Raw genomic sequence first — 27,995 nt, forward strand, 5'->3', positions numbered from 1 at the left:
ACACGCCATAAAATGGTGAACACAATACTTGGTAGTGTTCAGTCCAATATTATAAAGATTGGTTGGCTGCACAGTTTCCTACCAACAAAAACAAATTACTTAAGAACTTCACACCGTCCAGAGAGTTACAAACATACATTCATTCATTCATATGAATAATCTAACACAAAACAAAATAGCTGAGTACTTGACACGCCATAAAATGGTGAACACAATACTTGGTAGTGCTCAGTCCAATATTATAAAGTTTGGTTGGCTGCACAGTTTCATACCAACAAAAACAAATTACTTAAGAACTTCACACCGTCCAGAGAGTTAATAAAGAAGATTCTCTTGCTCCATACATCATAAGCCCAAGGACAGACATTCCTCAAAAACGTTCCAGTTAAGCTCAAAATTATATAAAAATATTTATAACTCGGAAACAAAACCCAATACACAAATGTTGACTTTAGACCTGCCAAACACAGAACTGACTATGCAGCCATATATTTAGCAAATTATACAAGGTTTGCTGCTTTTTTTTCTCCTATATAACTTGCTAAATATATGACTGGATAGCTGCTTCCACCAAACACATCATACGGAAAAGCATAATCATATAGCTTAAAAGCTTTCTGCCAATAAATTCAAGTCCATCAAAATGTATTAATAAATAGTTTGTGCAATCTGCAGGAGAAATAATAACAATAAATAAGTCTGACGATGAACATGACTGTTGTGTTCTGAGGCTCAACGCCTCTTTATTTAACAGAAATTGCAGAGTCAGTCTTGAAAAGTTTAGTGCTTGATAACCAGTTGCCACTGACTTCAAAATTTTACTGCTATAAAATGGCATAATGAACAACCCATTAAATGGATTAATTATGCTATAACTAATCCCAATAAGTATCTGACTAGTAGAAAACTGGCTCCAAAAATCAAAAGCCAAATAAAAGCTGATATGGAACCTAAGAAAAACACAAAAAGGAAGCCAGTATGTAAACTTCCCCTTGTTTTCCTCTGTGTACCACGGTTTTCTGATATCAAGTCAGTACATCGAGGCAATCCACCCATGCTGCCATAAGAGAAAGCAGATGAGGAAATCCCAGATGCATCAACTGGCCCGTGTTTGTGAATCTTGGAGCATGGATAGTTCACGGTTACGGCTGCCATATGCTCCTGTGCAGGTTGTATATGCATTGAACTTAATTTGGGAAGTTGTGACACTGATTTATTTTTAAAAGGAAACTCAGCTGCAAATGCAGGACGAGTAGGAATAGATGCTAGCAGAGCTTCAATTTTAGAAGGCGATCCAACATGGCAATGCTCATCCCCTTTGACAAACAGCATGCTAGCACTTACATGTTGGGTTGTATTACCCTCATCATCTGAACAGGAAACATTAGCTAAATATAAGAGAGAGAACTAAAATTATAATTATGCCTCTTGCCAATAGTTAATATTATAAACAAATTTGTCCAACCTGACAACATGGATTACTGCTCAATGTAGTTGCCATGCAAAAGAGGATTACAGAGCACCAATTAAAATCGCAAAAAATCATTTGCTCAATGCACCTGTTGAAGAAGCTGCATTTATCAATTGCCCTTCTGTCCAAAACGGAGTCCCTGAATATTCTGCCTGTGGTCTTGCGTGTAGCTCAATTTCTGAATTATCACCCTGTTCAATAATATAATAAATTTTGTTAAAACCAAAATGCCATGAAAAGATGTTAAATTCATAAGCAAAATATAAGAATGATATTCCAATCCCTAAAGTTTCTCTCTAATTGAAGGCTACTATGTCATATTTGAACTGAAAATACCATTTAATGAGACACATGAATGTCAGTTTTACAATATTATACAAACAATAGAAATGTACTCTAAGACCTCAAATTTCAAAATCCATATTTATGTCAAGTTCTGATCATGAAACATAAGCCTTCACCTCCAATAGCACACACTTTCCATATTGTGAAGTCGCAGTTGTTTTGGCCACTCCAGTTGATATACATTGATCTGAACTGAAAGAATTTGCTCCAATATTCTTATTTGCACTCTCACTTTGATACCATGGCATTGGTGGAACCCCAAAATCATCTGAACGATTGGAGGCATCAAAACCATGTGTTTCTTGAGCAAAAGAATCTAACTCCACTGGAGTTGTAAAGTCGTTCAACTCAAAGAATCCCTGCAGAATATCTGTTGATGATTCATGCCTATCTGGTAAAAATTGATTGAAGCTAGCAGAACCCTGCACTCCAACGTCCATACCAGCTTTCAAGTGAATTCTACTGTTATTATCCTGCATAGTGCTTTCAATAGCATTGTGCCTTCCACTCAAATAACCAATATCCTCCAGATCCTCAAAAATCTCATCAGATTCTGCCTGCAAGACAACACATGTTGAAGTTTCATTAAGGATAAAAATGTCCTCTTCATATAACCCAAAAATGTCAGATCCTCTATCATGTTTACAAAAAAAGGTCCTATATTTCTGCTGGAAGATTATTAAATATCTTTAAAATAGAAAATTTTGGCATCCCATTATCGTGATAACTCAGTCCTTCAAGATGATGCTTATATCCATATAACCAAATCAAGATGATTCAGTTTTGGCTTTGAAAATACGTTGTATTCACTGTATCAATATAAAAAGTGGCTGACTTATAGACATCTAACTAAAAACATATAGATAAAATAGTGCAATCTGCCCATAACTCCCATACCATTCTCATAAGAATTTCCAAAATCAACAGTTCCAGATGCCAATTATTCAGCTTAAAGCCTTACATGTTACACAAATTAAATACAACCTTATAAAATCATCAACACACAAGAGGCGCAACTTTAGTTCTACTGAAATGCAATACTTGACCTTCAATGATAAGAACATCTCTCCTTGAAACTTGATTACCTGATATTTATTAGCACCCTGTTGGGAACTTTCACCTTTATTGAGGTTCAGCTTCAGATCATCTGGACAATCAACACATGCTAACAGGAAACTGTGAATTTCACTATCATCTGCACAAGGAGCATAGTTTTTGTCTAGGATGATTACTCCGTTGTCCAATTCTTGAGCTACTCCAGGGCATACAGCAACATTATTATTGGCATTGCTCAAAGTTGAATTGTTTGGATCACAAGCAATATAACCGTTTTCCAAAGAAAATGATACCCCAGCTTCAGCAGATATTTCCTCATTCCAATCCTCTTCCCTAAAAGGAGCACCATACTCTTCTGCAGTTTTGGGTCCAGGACCACTCTTTTCAAAGACTCGGCAAAGTACATATGATTCCTACAGCAACACAAAAAATTCTCAAATCAGCAATTACACTGACATTTGCACCATTGTTTGATTGCAGAATATGACTAGACACATCAGCAATGCTCATTAGAAATATTAACATGTTTCCTAGGTTAAAACTTCTTAGATATTAATTTTAATAACTAAATATACAGTTAACGATATCTCTAAAGCAGTTACCATTAGCACAAGCTCAAATTCTTATTTCTATTTCTCTCAACTTCCTAACATTCTTAGTTTTTCAGATTTTCACAGATTCAGCTTTTCTGGAATCATTTAAACTAAGATCACACAATCTGTGCAAATGATCATTAGCAGGAAGGAACATTTGAAACCTGTTGTGACCATTTCACACATCGCCCCATCGCAAATGGGGACCCCCTCTTTTTTGCTTGTTTTTGCTTTCGTTTTTAGGGTTTTGTTAGTCCGTTAGTTGTCTGGATTTAGGGCTAAGCCTTAGGGTTTTAAATCTTGCCTTTTCAAGCCAAAATCCAGTCATTTTTGAGAGCTTTTGAGCTTTCTTTTCTAGAATGCAAATTTTGAATGCAATGATTTCGCCAAAATGGTCTAATTTTCAATTGGAATGTTCATGCAGAGCTTAAACTTGTCTAAGTGTTGACCGTCAATGTGAATTTTTGTCTGATTGAATATTTTGACCAAATTTTGACTTTTTTGAAGTTTGATCCTGGGCATTGGAATTGATTTGTTTTCGCCTCGTGAAGTGTTAAAATGTGAAAAATCTTGTTATTTTGGCCTGTAGGAGCAAAATCGCTCCTGTCCCTCAGTGAAGGACGGGAGCTCATTTTCAGATATCTCATCATTCTTGCAGAGTCCGGACAAATTTTACGTTTGAAGTGATAGAGAACGACAAGATCTTTCATTTGAATATAAATTGAAGATTTTCATGAGCGCGGAAAGGCCTCCAGGAGGAAAATCGCTCCTGTCCCTCAGTCAAGGACCGGAGCTACAATTCAAATTTCGCCATGTCCATGCAAGATTTTGAAAACTTAATGATTGGGGGACGTCCGAAGGAAGATACTTTGCCAAATGAATATAATTTGAGATGCAAAAAATGAAGGAAAATGACCTATATTGACTAAATCGCTCCTGTCCCTCTCCAAGGGACCAGGGCGAGGTACCTTGTAGCTCTCGTCCCTCTCCCAGGGACCAGAGCGATTTCCTTCATTATGCAAAATCCAGACAAGGGTCAAGGCAAGTTTACGTTCAAAAACGAAGGAGAACATGAGATGAACGCATTGAATATAAATTGAAGATTTTTGGGACGTCCATAACAGTGTTAAATGCCTAGTTCGCTCCTGTCCCTCAGGAAGGGACCAGAGCGATTTTTGATATAATTGCCTTTGTTGCAAAATTACAAACAATGTCAAGGCATGGGCGGATAGAGTGAAGAAGGACGACTCCGTTGAATATAAACTTGGAACCTGGCAAAGTAAGATGAAGGCCACAAAGGAAGGATCGCTCCTGTCCCTCTCCAAGGGACCAGGGCGATACATTGATGATAATACTCCCTACGCAAGTTCAAGGTCGTTCCTCCGAAGTTCAAGGTCGACACAAGTCAAGACAAGGTGGCGAGGGACATTTCAAGGCGTCTTCATCATGCGCAAACACTCAAAGGACGTTAAAATGAAGAAATTGACACCCTATAACATAGATCGCTCCTGTCCCTTAGGAAGGGACCAAGGCGATGTTAGATGCATTGGCCATTTCATGCAAAATTTACGTAAGGACAAGACATTGCAATGTTTTAGAGGGTCCATGGTATGGTAAAAGGATGATAAACAAGAGTTTTGAACGTGAAATGATCATTATTTTGAGCATGGAGACTATATCGCTCCTGTCCCTCTCCAAGGGACCAGGGCGATTTGCTTTGGATTCCTTGTTTTGCTTCAAGATCAAGCTAAGTCAAGACGTCTTAAGATAGCATATGGTCCAAGGCATCGTTTGAAGATAATTCGCAAAAGTGTTGAACGTCCAAACATTGCCAAATAATGTAAAAGCCTCACATCGCTCCTGTCCTTTGGACAAGGACCAGGGCGATATCATCAAAAGCACGCACGTTCCTTCAAAGATCAAAGCGAAGCAAGGTTAGGTAAGGTGAAGGACGACGTTTGAAGGGCATTACAATGAAGATCGAAGTGCAAAGTTGACAAGGTCAAGGAAAGGACATGGATCGCTCCTGTCCCTCTCCAAGGGACAAGGGCGATGATCCCTTTAATACACTCAAAACTTCATGCGAGCAAATGGAATAAGCGCAAAAGACACGAACAAAGGATGCTATTCGCCCACAATAAAAAATCGAAGTTAAAAGATGCAAGATAGACATGAAAACAAGAAGATCGCTCCTGTCCTTTGGACAAGGACCAGGGCGATGTGCACTTAAAGGACACCCATATGCGCACACAAGGCGATCAAATTCGAAGGACCGTCAAGGTGATCGATTTTTAACGTGGAGATGAAGGAGTTGGACGTAAGAAATGCAAAAGTCAAGACAAAATGGTGAATCGCTCCTGTCCCTCTCCAAGGGACTAGAGCGATGAGGTACGTCCCTTTGTTTTCCAATTTTGGCGCCAAACAAACAAATTTAAATTTCCTTAAATGCTAAATCGATTAAAAAATTGAAAATCCATTTTTATTTAGCATTTAATATGGCGTTATCTTTTATTAATTATTTTTTGCCTTTATTAAAAATCGAAATTCTCATTTAAAAAAACGCAAGGCATTAATAATTAATTATTTAATTAATATAAAAATCGATTTGAAGCGCCCAATTAGGCAAGTCGGCCTTGTTATTTTATTGCAAATCATTTAAAAAATGGTTTTATTTGTCAAGTCGGCCTAAGGGGTGAAAGGGTATGAGCGCTATTTATAAGGGGAGTGAAATGTTCATTTTCACATAATCATTTTTACCTTTCTTCATGCGAATCAAGAAGAGGCGAATATAGTGCGAAGTGTGTTCAAAGGTGGTGCGATTTCAAACCAAAGGTGGCGCTAGTATCATCTTGTGTGGAGTGCGAATTGCGTTGAAGGCCAAAGGTGGTGCGAATTTCATTCATCCAAGGGTGGCGCGTAGTTATCAAAAGGTGGTGCGAATTTGAAGACCACACCAAGGGCGAACTTGGAGATCCATCTAAGACCACACCAAAGGCGAATTTGGAGATCATTTAAGACCACATCACAGGCGAATTTGGAGATCATTTAAGACCACGTCTAAGGCAATACTTGAAGATCACGTTCTCTCCAGAGGTGGCGAAGTATATTTTGAGGGAATCATATTGAAGATTATCTTATACCTCAAATTTTGCCTAGGCAAATTTTGTTTTTGCATTCTAGAGTTAGCTCTCTGTCGAGGTATGGCGATTTAATTATTATTGTTTTATTCATTCATCGTCATATTTCAAATTTTGAATTTTAAATCTCTTAGCTCAATCGTTGTATTTTAGGAAATGATAACTCTAGGGACTTATCATGAGGTTTCCTAAAATCTATCTCTCTTATCTACGTTATTTATTGCAAAATCTATTTCTTATAATGAAATGTTGTGTAGGTATGGCGACCCCAAAGGCGGGAGCATCCACCAGTCGCTCGGCTCTCATGAAAGAAGATCAGAAGACCGAAGAAGTGGAGACCAAGATCGTGTCCAAGTGGAGCAACATTGGAGATACAAACTTGGGAAACTTTAGCACGAAGAAGTTCCGAGAGGTCCCTTACATCGGCAAGCCATCACCTGTCGCCCGGAGAATAATAGAGAGTGGCATCATTAAGGCGGCCGGTTTTCCTCCAGCCATTCAGTGTCACGAGTTGATGATCGAATGTGCCCGTCATTACAATCCACAGTCCAGGACAATTGTGTCCAATGAGGGAAACACTTTGGCGTACCTTTCAGAGGAGGCCATAAGTGAAGCCTTCCATCTTCCAGAGCACAGGGACATGATATACAAGAGCATTGAAGGAGCCAGATCAGTGTACGATGATGATCCAGATGCTTGCCTAAGCATAATCAACAAGAACTGGCTACTCAAGAGTCGTCCCCGTCTGAGCAAAGTACCGAACACACCACACCGGATCGATTTCCAAGAGGAGTACAGAGATTTGATTACCATGCTCAACAGAGTTACAGGAGCACCTCATGCCTTCTATTTTGAGAAATGGATGTTTTATTTCATCCAGGTGATTGTTCAAGGAAAGGGTACAATACATTGGGCTAGGATAATTAGCCATTGCTTAGACGTACAATTGAGAAGACTCAGGGCTACTAAGTCCTTCCACATGAATTCATACGTCATCTATGCCTTAATCAGGAGCGTCGAGTACGCAGGACTACCTCACAGAGGAGTGATTGGAAGAGGACCCGGCGAGGTCAGAGTTTGTGAATCCTATACCTACTTGCATCATCCACCAGGGAAGAACTACAAGTTAATCAATGATACTTTCACGATGAACATCACCAGGACGTTGCAAGGAGGGATTCACAACAGATTATCTCAGGATGCCCAGGAGTTAATCAAGAGGTACGGTGCTTGGTTCATTCAGTTTCCCAAGTTCACTTACATTAGAGTGTATGGATGTCCTTTACCTCCATACATGTTGCCGAGGTACCCGACAGATAGAATTGTGTTACTTGAAGTAACAAGGCAGTTGGCAGCATATGTGAAGGCATTCAGACACAGACATCAGAATGGAGTTCAGGTACCTATTATTTTGGGTAATTCAGTTGAGGTATGTCCCAATGTCTCAGCCATGGATGACGCAGAGAGGGAGTTAGCCTTGTATCCTTTTTCATCTTTTACTTGGAGGAATAGTTTTGATCCTCATGGACATTTAGAGGAGACAGTCGGTAGAAGATTTAGACATGAGTACCAAATTGAAGATTTTATGATGAATCTCCTAGATGATCTTGAAGTAAAACGCAAGATACATTCTAGATTGCCTTTGGATTTCATCAGGAAATGTAAGATTTACAGAGTAGCCGACCAAGCTCAGGACAACGGCAGGCACATCCAATCTTCATATGATAGAGAGAGCAAAGCAATAAGTTTGAATTGGAATGAGCCCGAAGCCGTGGATTTAGATGATTTGATGGCACCAGTCTTGTCTTGTACTCGCAGATGGGTAGACATTCAACATCAGAAGTTGAGAGAACAAGGCATAGCCATGTCTTTTACTTTGGAAGAAAAGCCAGCCGAAGGTGGAGCCAGTGTTAGTGAAGGCAATCCTAATCCTAGGAATTCAGGTGAAGGTAACCTTCGATGTGCCAGTGAGGGCAATCTCCATCCGAGAGGTTCAAAGAGAAAGGAAAGATCAGAAAAGAAAGAGCCTTCCAAGAGAAAGCAAGGTGCTAACAAAGACCAAACACCAGGTACTTCTTCCAGGCCAGAAGATAGAACAGTTCGAGTGGAAGAATCCATGGAATCGATGGTACAGAATGATAGACAGGAGGAAGAACAGGCACAGCATGTTTCATCCGATGGATCTCTCCAAGACTATGATTTAGATAATGATAATGAAGTAACATCTCCTCCCAGGCAAGAAGAAGTAGTACACAAAGAAATTCAAGTTCAAGAGACAAGATCAAATATCCCAGATTGGTTGAAGGAAAGATTGACTAAGGTGATCGTAATTGAGGACGAGGACAGTGCAATCGATTTAGAGAGCCTTGTTGGACGCTCACATATGACAACAGAGAAGAAGAAGGCTACAAAGATGTCCAAGATGATTCGAGATGAGACTGGATCTAGAAAACTGCAGATAGCTACACCGGCAGCAGACAAATATGAGGGTGAGATCCTAGCAGAAGACTATCACATACAGACTATTGAGTTAGGACCATCCACAGCAGAGCAGACTTTAGATGATGCCACCGACACATTTGAGGCATTGAAGGATAAGTTTAGAGAAGAAGTAGAAAAGAATAGAAAGCTCGAGAGAGAGAGAGGTGCATGGAGGACATATTTCAGTCACATCAATGAACCTTTGGGACGTCAGGACCCAGTTAGATCGCCATTGCAGGCATTGCCCCTTCAATCAATCAATGAAGCAGAAAGATTCAGGAATATGGTTCAGCGTACATGTAATTGGATGGATAGATCTCACACGGTGGCCATTGAGTTTATTACAAGGATGTCGAAGATCACCCATCAGGCTATCCAAGTTCTTGAGATAATCCACAGATTGATGGCAACAGTAGCTGCATTTGCCCATACCAAGGACGTTGTCATCCCTGTCTTGAAAGTTATAAGACATACATCTAGAAGAATTTTAGCACAAGAGAGGATCTTAGAAGGTGATTCTCACAGTTTGTTTCAGTGGTCAACCTTACTCCATATAAAGAGTGTTCTCTTTGAGGACATCAGTGTTAGATGTGGTCAAGTTGAGGAGGTGATCAATCCGATCCAGGACAGAGTATTTGAGGTACTTCGTACCATTCTTGGCAGGAGGATCGAGGTCGAGACAGATGTGGATTTACAAGAGTTTGAGGATAGAATCACGATCATCTTTCGCAAGGACGCAGATGTTACAGATGAGCAGTATGATCAAATGTATGCCACCATGCTCCTGATTGATAGAACAAAGGAACTTGAACCTACTTGGGACACAGCTCTTCTAGATGCATTTGATCAGGTTATCCACTTAGAAGAGAGTATCAAGAATCTTCCCGAGATTCCAATCACAGAAATCGAAGGAATTGTGACAAAATTCATTGCATATGCTAAGAAGGAAAATTGGAAAGGGAATAAGATTCTAGATGAAAGGTTGTTACAGACGACATGACATCTTATTTCTCATTGGTTGATACCTCCTAGATTTTTGTGCCGAATTTAATATTTGGCTATGTATTTAATATTGTTCAGTAAAAAGGAGGTCATTTGTAACAAACCCTAATTAGGGTTTAGGTGTCATGATCTTGTCCGTTGATTTACTTTCAATCTGGACCTTTCATTGTAATTGGGGATGCTATTTATACCCCCATTTTCATTTCATTTAAAACAGAATAGTCAGTTAATAGAGAAATAGAGAATAGAGTTGAGAAATTAGAGTTGTAAGCAATTTTTATTTTGTAGCAAGATTGAGTCTTGAAGAGAGAAGTTCAAGCAATTGTTGTATATGATGACTTGGAAATCAATAAAATATTGAAGTTATGGTGTTTTGTTGCAAGTTCCTTGAGTTATCTTCATGGTTGTTGGATGTACTTGAATCACGCTCAATCAAAGTAGTTTGTTAATTAGAAAGACTAAGTGTGAGATTTGATATTTGGTAGGATTCGCAATCCAAACCACTAGCTTCTTGCTGATTGTAGGAACGCCTTGTGTGGTCGACTGGAAAACACCTTGAGTCCTTAACCTTCAAGCATTTTCGTATCTAGGATATGTACCTTCGTAGTAGTGTCCTTGGTCTTTGATGCATTGAACATCATTATTACCTTAGAAGATCGCACTAATTTCAGTTGAGTTGTTGTCTTATGGCGAAATTGAAATTGGTTGAGTCTTGCCAAATCTCATCCATGCTAAGTCGTTCATAGGGTTAGGCTAGATTAGACCTCTTAAGCCCTATCTTTTTCCATTTTTTTGAAAGTTCCTTTTAGATTAGTGAAACCTTCGAACTATTGAATCCGTAAGAAGCCTTGAAGGAAACAGCAAATCACATCATACCACTAAAAGCTTGTCCACACGTGGAGACCCCACTAAAAGAACCTTGGAGTCCACCTAACTGATCCTTTTTGCAGATCTTCAGCAGTTAGAGACTATTTTCTCAAGAGAGGATAAGATGCCTGTCGGTATTTTATTCTGTGTATGATTGTGTACAAAATACACGTCAACAAAACCCTAGTTGAAAACGAGGTTCAAGAATCTCCCCATATATAATGATTACCATTGGCAAAGATACCTCTCCAGAATGGCATCAATAATAGAAAGCTAACCTATTCCTATGCACTGCCAACACTCTTCTCATAGGTTTATTTCTTCCTTGTTTACCCTATTTTTTTACCTTGACAATTTTTCAACTTTTCACATCAAATCCTAAGCATCACCGAGTGTTAAACCCGTCACAACAACCTGTTTGAGTCAACGATTCTTGGTTGCAAATATTCTTAATCACCCTTGAACATCAAACAGCTCACCAAACTAAAGTCATCAATCTGCATTTGTGGTCGCAAGATGTTGGTGTCGCATGTTTTTCCACACCAAGTTGTCATAGTTGCCCATCATAAATAATGTTGCAATTAATCAGGCTTGTGTGAGCTAATTGCATCAATCTTAGAAGAATTTGTATGCCAGTTTCAAATATTTGAAGGAGAATCATCTCTCTTCAGTCAAAACCCTGGAAGCAGATGCACAATTTAACCTGGACTGGCTGAAACAATTAAATTAGGAGACGTATTTGAGCTGGAACAAAATCATTTTATAAGAACATTTAAGACTTCATTGAACACAATGTGGCAAACTTTCATGGCAAAATTTCAAGGCAAAAATCCTCCCTGTTTGGAAGATATTAAATTAACATTATTTTGTCCAACAGGTTTAAAAAACAATTAAAACGGGAGTTTTGAAGAGACTCCAGCAAAACAAATTTAAGGAGGACTTCATGGGGTTAATATATGCAATGTGGCCAACTTTCAAGTGAAAATATTCTTCCAATCAGAAGATACGAAATTATCCTCTTCAAAACTGAATTTAAAAATTCATTGGAAAACTTTATGACGTTACAAACACTTCAGAGATAATTACAACAATCACCAAGTACAGTGAAAATATGAAGTGTTCATAAAGTTTTAATTGTGAAAGGTTAAAAAGATCAAATCTTTTGTGTTTCAAGTAATAGACGACACTTTGCTATGGTTTTGAAAACTATCCAAGTTCCTGACATTCACTTTATTAGAGCTTTAAAAAAGTTTCAAAAATTAATAAATTATTCAAATAACCGAGATTGCCTTTGTCAAAGCTAGGAAAGATGTCCACAACTCTTATCTGGAGTATGACAATGTAATTACAACCTTATTGGTTCCTAACTCATCCATCACAAGCCATGCAATGTAAAAAGGAAGAATATTTAAGTAAAGAATGTCAAGTGTTCGTCAGAATTTCGGAGTGGTTTCATAACCACCGTCAACACCCAATACTCAGCTTCAAACCTATGTAGAATATCTGACAGAATTTAACGGTAGTGTTGATCAGCATTTTCATGTGGTTTTGGAACCCCTATCAGAGTCCAACATGCCTTTCTGAACCATATTGAAAATGAGGGCTGAGCTAAGTTAAACATACTTTTTAGTGCTTGTCAGAAGTTTGATGGAGTTCTGAAACCTACATGGGCTCCCAAAAAGGTTCTCAAAACCTTATTAGAGCCTAACAACCATTCCACAACCTTTATCAATTTCTCCTCTGCCTGAGCTAAAGACATAATTTTGGAACAGGTTATAGACTACAATGATGTGCCATAGATAGAGGAATATTTATTAAATATTGTTGTCTCAAGTGCCCTGGCGGACATGCATACAAAAATGTGGAAACATAGACCAGGCAAATAAACTATTTGGCAAAATGATTCAAATGGATGCCATCTCATGGAATATAATGATTGTTGAATCTACACAAAATGGATTTGTTGAACCGATGTTAGAAACTTTCCAGCATGCAATCTGCAGGTGTATGGCCAAATTCCACAACCCTCATTCGCATTCTCTCTGCCCATGCTAAAATGGGAGCTCTCAAATAGCATATAAGCATAATGGCAATGAGATTCTTATTTTTAGATATTATGGAAATGCTCTGGTTAACATGTATGTGAAATGTGGAAGCATGGGCAAGGCACATGAATTGTCTGACACAATGTCTCAAAGAGAGGTTATCTCACAGAATGCATGATGGACAGGAAACCATATTGAGGAAGGCAATGACACCGTTGTCCATCACTGTTATCTACGAACACCTCAACAAGATGTAAAATCTTCAACTAAACCAACAAGCTGAATCTCAAAATGCAAGTAAAGGGGATGTAGCAAAACTTTAAAGTTTGGGGGTAAGAGGTAGAATTAAGTTATTGAACAGTTCAATTTGCTCACTAGATGCAGAGACCACTGAACAAGCTAGTGAGCAGGAACTTCAACCGTGTAGAGAAAACAATATGAGGACAACTCTGTAAAGTATGTTCTATTGAAGAAAAAGATAATGAACATCTCATAGAATGCAGTAACACTAAATGTGTTTCCAGATTTTATCACTTTAATTGTTTGATACCAAAGTTGGACACCATTCCTACACCTGGATGGTACTACCTTTCTTTCCTTAGTAAAATCTGCTTTGTCGATGAGAATGATGATTTGACAACCCTTTGTGATGGTTATCATGATGGTTACCATACTTACTATTTGAGCTCTCCTCTGAATGAAATACCAAAAGGAGAATGGTTCTGTTCATCTTGTATGAGGAAAAATAGAAAAGAGGAGCGAGAAATGGATGGGAATGGATCAAACAAGTCAACAGGGAGGGTGCAACCAAAGAAGAACTTGAGATAATATATCAATTTGTGTCAGCCAATGGTGTTAATGTTGTGGGCCATCTAAATAAAAAATGTGTGTCTCATTTTCATTTAAAGAAAATATCTTCAATGGCAACACACAATGTGCTAACTATTACTTCAAGCAGAAGCCATTCTGCTACAAATAAACTATGTACAGAATCTACAGATACAAAACCAAAAGTGGGTAGGAAAGGGAGGAGAATTTGCTAAGAAAGACAAGATTGGAGTATTCAGTGTGTGGATTTTTGAGAGCATATTTGAGGTGAAAAAGTGCAACTGAGGTTATTTTTCCAGAGAAGTTAGGAGAAATCTAACTTTTGTGCTTATTCTTAATTAGTGTGTTTAAAAGTAGGTACACACTGAAAATTCATATATTCCTCCTCATTTGTTAAACAGAGGTTTCAGTTCTAGGTTGGGGAAACTTTTGTATATCTAACAATGTACAGGAAAGAAAGAGGCTCTGAGCTCTTCAGTTTAGAAAATGAATAAAGAATAATTGGACTGATCTATGAGCTAGCGTATTGTCTCTTTTTGCTATGGATTCTTCTTATGTCAAGTTTGCAGTCATTTCTTTAAATATTTTGTCAAGTGATAAATGGACATGCTTCCTTCTTAATTAATGTGTTTACCTTATGTAACTTGGATGATAGAATAGGTTGTGTTATATGATCTGTGCCATGAAACCCTCTGCGGATGCATTTTTCTTAGTGAAACTGCATTCCATTTATGAAAATCCAGTTGCAAACTTTCTATTTTAATAATCTTTTCTGGGGAATGAATCTATGTGTGTATTCCTCTTCTCTTCTAGTTTTCCCATTATCCTTCCCCGTTTCAGTTTTTGCTTATTTGCCTTCCCTGTTTTCTACTCAAAAGCATACCCCTGAAAAATGCCAAATGTTGTCATATGAGGGAGCTTCCCCTATCAAACCCAAAAGAAGATCACTGTGATGTCCCCGATGTGAGGGGCGGCCCTATGGGGCCGAGCGGTGTTCCAAAACACCCAATCTTTCTCTGCCTTTTGACTTTGCTAATAAATAGAAAATTTAATAAATGAAATTATCAATATTTTCCCTCTATATTGTACCTGGGCCAACCTTTATTTTATAAATTAAGTTTGTTATTAATTTATTTTCTTTTTGTCTTGGCCAACATAAGGTCGGCTATCTCCTTAAAACGGCACCATGCACCTATAAAAGGGGGATACTTGTTGATGTGAGATATGCTTGGTTTTTTATTGGTGGTGCAGTGAACTATAGATTGCAAAAGGCAATCTGTGAGCTGGGATGATACCCCCAGTCTCTCTGTTATCATTTCTGAGCAGAATCTGAATGCTAAGGCGGACTCATAATCTCACCCGTTTCAGACAAATCCATGGCAGGCAGTGTAGTACAGAGGCTGTGTGGAATTTTGGAAGGAGGTGTGATAGTTTTGACTGAAATCAAAGACCGACTGGAAGCCTGAAGAGGCTGGTTATTCGATTGGCCCTTGCCTTTGTCTTCGACAGGGCTCGGACTATTCATTGGTTGCTGGCTGTGACCAACAAATTCTGGTATTGTTATCAGGAGATCTCTGCAACAATCAAGGGTGTTTACAGCTGATTTGGGGCTACTAAGTCTTCAGAAGGTTTGAAGAATGCAAGCATTTCATTCCAGGTTGAGGAGACCAATACGTGACTGTTTGCTATCATTTTCGGTAAATCATTTCCAGAACATGGGTATTGAAAATAGGATGTATTTGACAGTGCCTAGACCCTCTAAATGATTGAATGTAAAACTCGTGAATTATCTGGAACTAATAATTACAATCATTGTATAGATTCTGCAATTTCTGAGGTCTGTTATTCTAATTCTGTGACAATCAAGGGGTTACTGCAATTTTCATCTTAAGTTTATACAAGAAGGGATATTTCAATCACTAATCAATAACCATCTCTCCAACTACTCAAAAATTTGTCACTACTTGTTATGTGAGTCTAAGCTGTCTGCAGCGAAATAGCACAGCAACAAATCTGTTTACCAGCACTACTAGTATTTATCAACTGATGCATTTTCTCAGACCTTGTGTGTATAATTTAATTTCTTGGCCTAGTTACTAGTAGAAATTAAGATTGAGATTCAAATATTTCAAAAGGATAATAGGTGAAGTTAAAGTCTAGAACAGTAAGTCAGGAGAGACCTATTGCACCTCTAAACAAAACAAAAATGAAAGTATGTACTGTACAAAAGGTTAAGCAACCAAAGAGAATTTCAAAATCCAAGATAGGGGTAAAAAGGAAGAGATCCCACTAATTCATCAAGGCATTTCCCTAGTTGTGCTGCTTCTGATGAATGTAGACAAATAAGGTAGGTCCATCTCAACTGCATAAAAATGTTCACAAAATTAGCAATAAGTACGATAACTTCTAAGGTAGTAGAAACTGCAGATTTGGACCTAAATGGATTTGTAATGATTCATTCTGGCAAAACAAAATGCAGAATCTCTATTTTTTAATTTGAAATGGCCTTCCACAAAGTTGCTACCACTTTGTTGCTGGTGACACTCATAAGGTGCTCGATGAAATTGAGGACAGCCAAATTAACGTGTTAAATGCTAACAGCCACATGACTCATAGGTAATCTTGCGTCAAGGCAATGTTGATCAACCAGGCTAGTAGAGTGAATATTCTGAATGCAAAATCACATGAAAATGCCTTGCTGCCTTATTCAATTCCTAAAAGAAGTGATTAATATAGATTAAAATGGCAACGCAGTAAACAACACACTGACTTTCAAGATCTTAATGTGTTTTGAAAAGAATGAACTGAAGAAAAAGAAGGAGCCCAGTAAACATGAATGATACTGCAACATATTAAAGATTTATTAACATGAGTAACTGAAAAAAAGGTAGCAATCTCCAATGAGAAACATGAAGCTGCAACATTCTAAGTTTTTACTCTTGAACAACAATGCATTTATTGATATTTCAAGCAGGAAATGAAAAGTTATAAAATAGAAAATGAAAAAAGTCCCGCGAGAAGTTAAAGAGCTGTGTGACAGCTGTTCCCAATGAAATGAAAATGATCCAACATAATGTAGAATTCATTAAAACCCAATATTTCAGTTTCTGAAATTTTCAATATTTTTGATAAAATTGGTATGTTGAATTTTTAAAGCCCTTTGAAACGTCTCTCAAAAAATCTAACATCCTGAAATGATGAGGAAATACTTACAGAAAACTCTGAACTTTCAGATGAATCCTAATAATGTGATTGTCATAAGGGAAGATGCCTTGAACTGCTGCCTGGATCAGCCATCCCCTGTAGAAAACAAAAGGCTCCATTGCTTCTAGTTTTACTTTCTGATAAACATAAGAGCTCAGCACTGGACTGAATCATTCTCTTCCACTTGAATGAGTAATCCATTCAACTTCAGGTTTACTGATTGTGAAGTTTTCTGAGTAGGAAAACCAACAAGCCAACATGTGGAACTGTTGTACTTGCACTTCCTACGTAAGTCACATGGATTAAGATTCTAGCACTGACTAAAATTCGAAATACTTTAACAAATTGTATCTCAATTTCTCTAACAGCTTGAAAGTGATTCCTTTGGGAGTGTTTTTCAAAACTACAAAATGAATTTGACAGAAAATCAAAGTTTTGGAAAAATGTCTCCTGCTTTCTTTACCATGCTCTCATATGATTAAGATTATGCAAGTTTGGTTCAAAGCCTGCTTTATGTGCTGCTCTTCTTATTCTATCTATAGACCAATCAACATCTCTTCCCTGCAGCAAATCCTTCATGAAATATTTCCCTAGCTTGGTTGCATCTTTTCTTTTTCCAGTGTAATCTTTTGACAACAAAGTTCCCAATTTAAAAATCATCCTTCTGCATTTATACAATTTGCTCTATAGAAAAACTAAGATTGTTCTGTAATATTAATTCTAATCTACTAGACATTCATTTTGTTCAAGGAGTGACCAGTGCCCATTTTGATGTTCTGAATGCAGATTTACATATTGGTATTAATCAAATAGCACAAACCTCAAAACATGGATCAACAATATTTGGTGGATGTGAAAACTCCAGTAGTATGTAGAGATGATTATCCAAAATGATGACATTACAGGTCTTAGATTGATAGGCACTGTCACTACTACATATGAGGTTGACTGCATATGGTATCCCAAACTTCCAGGAGAACAACCCTGCATAGTATTTCCTCCTAAAACAACTTGATTGCACATTGGCGGTGAGAATATTGGTTGATAACTTGACACATATTCCTTTAATTCATTCAACCAAATGTACATTGATATCAACACCAAAGGTTTGAAACAAAATCAGTCCACGGGCATAAAAAACACCAAAAGAATAAATTGATACCAATAAAAAGTGAATCTCAAATGAAGTGATTGACCCGAAGGTTGAAGGCATTACTTCTATCCTCTCAACAAGTTATGTAAGGTTAGGCTAAGCCATTGAGGTTCTAACCCCAATACATATAACTGCAAGTTACACACACTTACTCGTGCAAGCTACAAATAACTCAATAGAGTACCAAAAGAAGCTATGACTCAAAGGGATCCCCCAATAGGATGGGTTTTACACCACAAACCCCACTATAAACAGCTTGTAGAGCCAAAGGAAGGTGGCATTAACAGGAACCTTCTGAAAAGCAAAGAGGCTTTAAGAATAAATGGTTGTAAGGTGCAATTTCTGTGTTCAACCTCTTGACAATGTGCTTCTAGATAAGATCCTCTTAATATAACTATCGACATTGAAGTGTAAAGTCCTCTCTTCACCCAATACAATGAGTGGAATAGTATCCCCCTCTGGGCAAAGATTGTGTCTTGGTAGGGGAGGATACCATAGGATCTGGATTGATTCAGACTGTCATTTCCATCTGAAGGTTGACCTAGCCAAACATCATAGTCATCTAAAGTCACCACATTACACAGCAATTCATTCTGACATATTCTATTGCATATGGTTGGCACCACTTTTGGTTGGCCCATACATTACTACCTTGATTTACCCATCTGATCTAGTACTCAAATGAGATGCTGCTAGTGAATTCATCCTCCAAGATCAGACTCTTTTGACCATAAGAATCAACAATAAAGTGTAAAGTCATACCCTTTGCATACAACAATGAGTGGAAGAGGTGCCCCACTTACAGCAAAGTTTCTATTTAAACAAAGGAGCAAGAATCAACATTTGATTTGCTCCCCTTTGTCTCACATAGGTTGTGGTGTCAGTGCATCTGTTGGTGCTGGTGTTAGAGCCTACAGTTTGGCAAACAGTCATCTAGCACAAAACTATTCATTTGAATCCCACTTGCTCTTGTGTATATCACACCACTCGTAGTATCTTGTTCGAGGTGTATACATCAAAGATGGCTGCTAACAAATTAGGGTGTGTTTGCCTTCCTAACATGACATGTCACAAGATTGGGGTGGATTGTGGCAAGCCCAAGATGAAGTTCCTAGGGGACTGAAAGTTGTAGAGCCTCAGAAGGACCTTATTTGCCTAATATAGCTTTCCTAAACTCACACAACAATTTTTCCATTCATCATCTTAGTCATTTTGTCTTTGAACCCACCATTTACCCTTAAGGACCCAAGGAGCCAACTTTGGCAAATCTCACGGAGACTATATTTTCAAAGCATTTATACTCCATGTAAGCCAACATTGTGATCACATGCCAAACACACTGACATGTGCTTATTTTTAAAATAAGGGATATGAGTAGGCATAAAAAGAAAATGAATGCCTTGCTCAAAGAAGGTTATGTATCAGTTCAATCATTTGCTCTCACAATTCTCTCTTAGTGCATTCTACATCTCTATCATGGCGATCATGCTCTCAAGGTCCATCTTATTTAAATTTGACACAATATATTCAAGTTTCCAGAACAGGTAATGCCAGCAATGCAAATTGGAATCAACCTTTCAACCCACATATTGCCAAGAATATTCCTATCCTTCTACAAAATTTCCTTGGCAATCTCATCCAAGACTTAGTCTCACTAGGCTACTAAGGAGGAGGCAAATGTACTAAATAACTTGTTCAGAGATGAACTTAACAGTAAGATTTAGTTTGAACTGTGTATTTGCATTTGCCTCAACCCTATTGCAGGTAATATAGTCACCGGGGACAAGACAAGCTGTCAAAAATACATTGATAATATACCAGAAATCATACACAACTCACTCTTTTAACCTGACCCTTGTTTGCACCAGTTTTTTTATTGTTTATCACAAGGATAGGATTATGAACGTCTGTAGCTAGTAGTTAGAATTGTAATGTCCTATCTTTTCATTGTGGATAAGATAGTTTTCATCCTGAAATTCTCAAACTTGAATCCATTCTTGTCAGCAGTCAACTTTTGCTTGCCTTCCTTCACATTTAAACTTCTCAATATGACCATATATGATTAGACTTCTCACACTCCTAATAATAGTTGCACAAACCACACTAAATTGTGACTTGGCCCTAAGTCCAATTTTGTTGTTGACTAAATCATAGTTTTCGTAGAAAATCAATGAAACAATCTTTTAGCCCAGGAAATCGCAAGTAAAATGTGCTTATAAGGTAACTCAAAATATTTTCATTATTTTCACAGTTCTTTTATAATTTCTTCATTTTACATTGCGGTTTTCCATTTTTTGTCAAAAAGTTAGGGCTCTGATTTTTTTTTCTTAACCCATTTTTTCCCAATTAATTGAAAAAATTCATGTCTTTTGCTTTGCTGATTTATCCTGGAGAAAGATTTTTGCTACTATGGAACTCCAAACCTTTAAGAATACTTTTTTTTCCTGGATGAAGTCCACAATCCACTAATATTTGACAACAATGTTTCTTATTGTCACATATACCAGTTTTGTCAACAAGGCATGTAATGCACTGATATAATTTTGCACTACTTTGTTCTATTACTAGCACAATTGTTACAAACATTTTTATTGATCATCATAGTTCTTCATAAAGTAATACTTCTCTCTAATAGCCTCTAATAACTTTGTACATGTTTTGATTGGAGCCTCAATCTTGTCAAGTGAGATCTCATCATTGTCTTCATCCTCCTCTCGTTTGTTTTAAAGAAAATAATAATATCATTACCACCATATTTTTGTTGGAATACATCTTCTAAAAGTGTAATGCTACTTTTTCACTATCAAAAAATTATTTACAAAAAAATATGATTCCAGTTGGACAAGTCATTTGTCTAGTTCATCTACATCAACTTTTCCTTCAACAAGAGAGAAGAAGAACTTCATTTGCATAAGCGAAGGATCCACTCAACAAAGAGGGTGATGTAAGAGGTTCCATCATCTGCCTCCTTTGCTTCTCATATGCTTTGTTGAGCAATAGTATAAAAGGATGTCAACTTCCCTCTCTTTCTGCTATTTGAAGACCATTTGAATTGAAACAAAAGATCCTGCTGTGGGGTTTGTGTGTCTCAAGACTGTATATCCTATAGAACAAATGGCTCTAATGCCACTAATCCACATTTAATACCAACATGGTGAATAACACATTAATTGGCAGAAACTAAATGTGTCTTAATGTCCCTTTTTGTAAATGCCCTAGTTTTTGCCCTAAAATCACAATTCCAGTAACTTTCCTAGTAGGGTTAGGAACATTAACTTAATCATAAGATAAATCTAATTTATTGGGGAAATTCAACCATAGGGAAGCTAGAATAAGGTGACTCAATAGGGTGTCCTAGAGATCCTCTACCCTAAGCCGAAGAGTGGATATACCACCCCTCTTGGCCTCATGCGGTCCGTGTCATCCATATTAGGTAGTGTACCTAGTGAAGTGTCCTATAACCATTCCCCCTTCATCTTGCCATCTATCTCTCACTTCCTAGGATTGGACTTCTTGATGTATTAATTCACCATGATAGAGAGATGAGGTGTATTCACAATAGGGTGCCTTGGAAGCCCATCTCTTCTAAGCCCAAAGGCAGTACCCCTTGTACCCCCTTGGCCTCATGGGACCATTCAGTCACCACCATGAGGTAGTGTACTTAGAAGAGTACCCCATCGCCATTCCCTCCTTGTAATCCCTCATTTCCCCTGCAATGGCTGGTTATAATAATGAGACAGAATATATATAGAGCATCCTATATTGTCACGTATACTATACCTTTATATATTAAGGAGTCATAAACAATAACATAATATGGATCAGCAATGAACAGATAGAAATAACATTCATTATGCTATATTAAATAATCATAAACAGCAATATGTTATTAGTCAGTAGTATGCAGTTATTAATAGTATTCATTATGCCATGTATGGGGAACTCATACCACAACCAAAGTATAGAATCAAACTGATGTATGTTCAATGTCTTATAATTGCCAAATCTGATCTTATTCGATGATTGGTTGTTTGAATGAATGAAGTCCTTTGAATTAACGATTTGAGTTATTGATGAGTGATGATCAAGTGATTGTTGATTTGACAGAATGATTTGATGATTGATTGTTTGCTTGATTCGAATGATTGGAATGATGATCGATAAGTGATCCTTGAATGATTGGGATGATCTCTTCTATATTTCATTGGTGAAAGGGTCACCACCTTTCATAACACTTGAATCACCACCTTTCATAACACTTGAGTCACCACCCTTCATTAGAATTGAGTCACCACACTTCATTGCTACCTTTGAGAATAATAAATTATTCTCCAAATTGATCTCCCTTCCATCTCTTCCTCAAATGAACCTTCTTCCCTTTATATCTTCCCATGTGAGGGAGAGGTCACAATTCTTCATCATGCCTGCCCTTTGGCAAGAGACATTATCTTCCACAATTTCCACCCTTTAAAATAGTACAACCATTCATAATTTTTGCCCTTAGAAAGAGACACAATATTTCTACTTCCCGTTCCTTTCTTCTTCCATTAATCCTACCTTGGTTCACATGCTTCCATTCATTTTTTCCCTCATTTTATCTTTTCAAATGATCTCTTCTCCCTTTTGTATCTCATGTTTGAGAAAGTCATAACTCTTCATTCCATGCCTTTTGACCTTTCATTAACTTAATTAGATTTTAATTATGTTATTATATTTTATTATTTTTTGTTTTAATTTATTATTATTATTTATTATTAAATCCTATTGTAAAAAGGGGACATTACAGTCATGAATGCAATGAACCAATGCAAAGAACGCAAACACAAATAACATGTGAATCTGCAATGTAAATGATAGATACATCGAAAATTAAAGTAATATATGAAATGCAGCAATCTCTTGGTAGATATGAGAAGCTATGACACACTACTTTTTGGATTGGATTAGAGTTCTTTTATAGCTATTTTTATCAGAAAAATGTAACTTCAAAATATTCATTCACTCGGGAATCTGAAAATCCAAAAGACTTGCTATGAAGTGGGAGTCAGTAAAACCTGATATTACAATTCCAAACAATTTAGAATTTTTGATACACATTGTTTTGCATTTTTTGGACCATTCAGAAGTTTGTCTGTTTTTTAAATTAACATCCCAAATAGAATAGGAATGACTAAGAGAAACCTGAAACTTTCTAACAAAACAAACATCTTCAAATTTCAACAGTGAAGAAACTCTGACAAGGTGACTGTCTTGAAGGGAGGTGCCTATGTTAGAGGGAGGTTCCCCGAACTACAGGTTGGATTGATAATGAGTAAGAGGCTACTTTCATACAACACCCCATTTTGGTGGCAAAGTGGAAAATGAACTAAAAATCATTGAAGATGAGGGAGTCAGGGTTATGAGACACCACTTCTCCCTGACCAAAACCGTAAGATACCCTACAACATCCACCCCAATGGAAACACCACTACTAAGGAGACTCATTCATTACCTGAAATTGCTAAGTGGATGAGGAACATGAAAGAAAAGGCCTTTACTAATTTCTAATTTCACGTGGATTTAGTCAGAAAAGTCAGTCAACTTGAGAAGGAGAAAGTGATAGACTCCTCTCCAACCTTTTCTATGGCTCTTCTAAGATGCCAAAGAATGGTTGGTTCAAACAGCTAGGTCACTCTTTGTTACTATCTGATAAATTTTGATTGGGCTTTAAAATATTTGGAAGAACACTTCAAATGGAATAAGCTTCTAAGCAACCGGTCGAGATCCACTGGAGTAAATGTTGTGCAATGGTTTGTGTCACCATTTGTTTCTCTCCTCCCTATTGGTTACCAGTATATTAACATGGATGTTTAATCTCCATGTGAATGGGTGCCCATCTGGTTACCGTTATATGAATGTTCTCTATTTTACAGGCAATTTTCTCTCTTTTTTCCATAAACTGTCAGCTCTTCCCTGCTAAAGATGATAGGAAGATTATGAGGAATGGTGGGTCTGGTTCTACTTTGGGTACTTGCATAGAAATTAGAAGTCAATGAATGATTTGGGGAAAGACAAATGATAATGATTTGGGGGGGCTTCTTCTGCAGCACACTATCTGTCCTTCCTTGTAAAATTGTAGTTGACAAGGACAGCAGTAATTATATTACCACCCTTGCAAAAATCTGTGCTTATGGGATTTGTATCTTCTATTCCAGATATTAGCCTATTACATTTTTTTCACAAACACCCTATGAAATTTATAGTTTATAGGTTACACCAACCTGCCGACAATAATTGAAGACCTTAACGCACCAGCTCGATCTTTGTAATTATGAAAAACTACGCTGACTGCTACTGGGAGATGTATTTTGCAGACCTTTGATTACATGCAAAAAATTGAGTTCATGTAATCAATACTTCCTATCTCAGTTATTTATTTCAAGTAATCATTTTTTAATAGATCCTCTGAACTCTACAGCTCGTAGATGTCAGCCTAGGATGGGTAGCCGACCTTATACAATCACCTCAAACTTTGACATTATGAAAAGATGATTGTATGTCTGCTACAGAGATGCCAGAAGATGTAAAATGTCAACTTTTGGATGATGTTGCATCTTCTTTATTTCATAAAGTAATATTATTTTTCACTGGTAGCTAAAAAGCAATATCTCTTGTACCCCTATATGGCCAGAAAAGAATAGATCAAAATATACAGATCAAAAGAGAATGGACCTATCTCTTTCATTCATATTTCAAGTTAAATGCAGATAGGGGCTTCTAAGAGTAATATGGGAAAAGTGGAAGCAGCTAGAATCAACAGAAATGACAAGGGAAACATGTATATCTTGTTTGCAACAAATCATGGAAGAACTACCAACAATATGGTAGAAACTGAGACTCTTTCAATCTAAATTCAAATTGACCCAGGGATATTTCAACTTGAACACCATTGTTGAGTCTGACTATATGAAGTCTATCAATCTTATAATTGAGGCTCTCTAACATGTACAACTGCTGCACAAATTAAGCTCCCAGATTATTGAATTCCATAAATATTTAACGTGTCAATATATTTTAATTCCATATTTTTTCACATAAATCCTTCCTAGTTGACCATTGGCATATCAAGGACTGTCATAATATATACAAAGTTTCAAATAATCTACATCTTGACAGAAAGGATGTCCAATAAGACTTTGAAGCCACAAACTTTGAACAAATAAAATCCAACAAGACTGCGGTCTTAAGTGCCATGTCATCAATAAAACAAAAAAGACCTTGAATCTCTACCATAAGGAACATGTAAAGACCTGAAGACAGATCAATTTTTTGAGTGTAAAAGTTGCTATTGATGCTATACACAAATAAATTCCTACGACCATGAAGATTTTAAACAAAAACAGGAGATCAATTTAGTGAGAAGACATTAGGCTATTAAGATACCTTTTTACAGCCAGAAGAGAAAAATCACATGGCATAATACTAATTTCACATAGACGATGAAAATTTGAAATTTAAAAACCTGATTAATCCCAACTACCTGAATTGCAGCTGACATCTTCAATTCCTTGTCTTCAAGTCTATACTCGTGCATCACCCAGTTCGTCCGCTCTCCATGAGGAGCCCGCCCAGTGTGATATACTAGAGTCTTCTTCATTCCAACCTTTCGAGAAACTGAATATATAGACCGGTCTTTTCCAGTGGTTTTCCAGTAACCAGCTTCTGTTGATCGATTTTTCCGAGATCCATTAGGATATTTTTTGTCCCTAGGACTGAAAAAGTACCATTGCAAATCTCTACTTCGTAAGGAAGATTTGCCTGCATTCAACATTGTATGAGAAATAATTACCTCTTAAGTATTCGTTGCAAATTGATTCAATTCAATTGCTTTCAATGAGAAGAAAAATTCCTAACCCATAATCATCATCTAAAGGAAATTCAGTTTCCAAGGTTAACCAAGTGATTATCCAAAACATAATACTTAATGAGAAAATCTTTTGGAAAAACATATGTAGAATTTATTTTTTTCTTTTAAATCTTTGATGGACTATGAAAACATTCTGATGTTATAACATAGTACTTATTGATTAGCTTTCTCACACTAAACGTACTTTTCAGTCCCATTGAGCTACATTGGTTTTTTGTAAACATTAATCTAATTCATTTCATTTCCTTCTTTCTGATGTAAAAATTCAGAGTCAACTAAGAGAGATTAATGGCTTACCTGGTAAATCCCAAGGCTCACACTTGTATAAATCAATCTCTGTAATGGCTTTGACTATAGGAAGCCGGCCAGACACTTTTCTCTTCAAAAAGTAATTGATCAGCTCTTCATCAGTGGGGTGGAAACGGAACCCAGGTGGTAAAGAAATTTGATCCATTCAAGTAAATTCTTCAGGAGTGAAATTTTAATTCTTTATAATTAAAAAAGTGAGAGACAACTAAGCAAATTAGAGAGACAACTAAGCACACACGCTGAGGCTGTCAAGTCCAGAGCTTCTTAGGGCCTGGTAAATGCACTACTCCAATCTTTCCAATACAAAAGAATCCAGAAACAGCCCTGTCTGATACCACCAGTGATCCTTTTGTCATTCTCTCCATATTTGCTCCTTGTAAAGGAAACTTCTCGAAATTCCTGTCATTATTCATAATCTAGTTTGTGAAAACTTAAATCAAGAAAAAATAAATAGTAAACATTTTTCCTATGACCATAATACATGCAGTCATCACCTTAGAGATAAAATCTTAAATCATAAATATAAATCAAAACTTGGAGAATTTACTTCAAAACAAAGACATTAAAAAAAATAATCATAACAGACCTCAATAGGTCCTAGAGACCATTTTGACCTACTAGACATATCTCTCTCATAAAACACCTTACTGAATTCCCAGAATTCAACCAATATTTCTATAATTCATACAAAAACATTTTAGACAATTGACCTACAACTAGTCACTGTATAATCCTTAAGAACTTATGCCCATGATAAATTTTACATAATTTCCACAAATCCAATTAAACCCATGAAAGGTATAAAATCTAGCACAGTAAATTCTTTACAACAAGACAATATCGGGAATACTAAGTGTTATAAAAAAGGATAAACAGAAATATTTAAACTAATATTACAAATCATTAAAAACAACTCTTCCATATTAGATATTTAATAGAATTCCTTATTGGCTAAGATTCTTGGCCAAGTCCTACTGCGAGTCCCAAAACAGCTTACCATGTACTCTCCATGTCAGGATCTTATCTCATAAACCTATCACAGAAAACTCATTGAAATCCATGCTGGCTATAAGTTTCTGAACTCCGCTAATACCATAAACCCATGAAAGATGCAACCTCATTCAGCTATAACATAAAAGCATCACTATAACTCCATATGAACCATACTAACTGTACTGACCAAAAATTCCACAAAACCCACGCAAGAGAAAACATAGCACAGAAATCTTATAAATTGGGCATTGTCCACAAACAAACACTATAATCTCATTTCAACCTAAGACCAGGGAAAGTATAACAAAGAGAACCAAAACTAAAAGCAAGTGCGATTTCCTCGCCACATTCTTGGCTCAAGTGCTTTAACCAAAAAATCTTGCAGTAGACCAAAAGCAGTACCTTTGAGCTATGATGAACTTTTGTTAGGATCCCAGAGACTGCCCTGCCTTTGCCTGCTCTCTGCTCTTTGTATTTGACGTGCGTACAAAGCTTCCTATGCACTCTTCCGCGTTCAATTTTCTATCAACGTAGGAAAAGCATTACTTAACTAGTTTTGGAGACCTGGCCCACCTTCTAAACCCTCACGACGTAAACATATCACT

At 37.1% G+C, this 27,995-nt stretch overlaps 1 protein-coding gene across 2 annotated transcripts; it reads right to left on the reverse strand.

Moving 5' to 3' along the window:
* Positions 1 to 624: 624 nt before the first annotated feature.
* LOC131063167 (uncharacterized) lies at positions 625 to 27,992 on the reverse strand. 2 transcript variants are annotated; one of them, XM_057996945.2, is made up of 7 exons: positions 27,793 to 27,992; positions 26,386 to 26,796; positions 25,702 to 25,979; positions 2,902 to 3,285; positions 1,933 to 2,373; positions 1,560 to 1,662; positions 625 to 1,370 (listed from the first exon to the last, which is right to left on the reverse strand). In XM_057996945.2, exons 2-7 carry the CDS (start codon positions 26,540 to 26,542, stop codon positions 865 to 867), a joined length of 1,869 nt encoding a protein of 622 aa, XP_057852928.2. In that variant the 5' UTR covers positions 26,543 to 26,796; positions 27,793 to 27,992; the 3' UTR covers positions 625 to 864. The 2 variants fall into 2 exon arrangements, with proteins under 2 accessions (XP_057852928.2, XP_057852929.2); XM_057996946.2 differs by lacking the exon at positions 27,793 to 27,992 and adding an exon at positions 27,395 to 27,761.
* Positions 27,993 to 27,995: the final 3 nt, after the last annotated feature.

This window comes from Cryptomeria japonica, chromosome 11 (assembly GCF_030272615.1).
Source record: "Cryptomeria japonica chromosome 11, Sugi_1.0, whole genome shotgun sequence".
In the NCBI taxonomy this organism is placed as follows: Eukaryota; Viridiplantae; Streptophyta; class Pinopsida; order Cupressales; family Cupressaceae; genus Cryptomeria; species Cryptomeria japonica.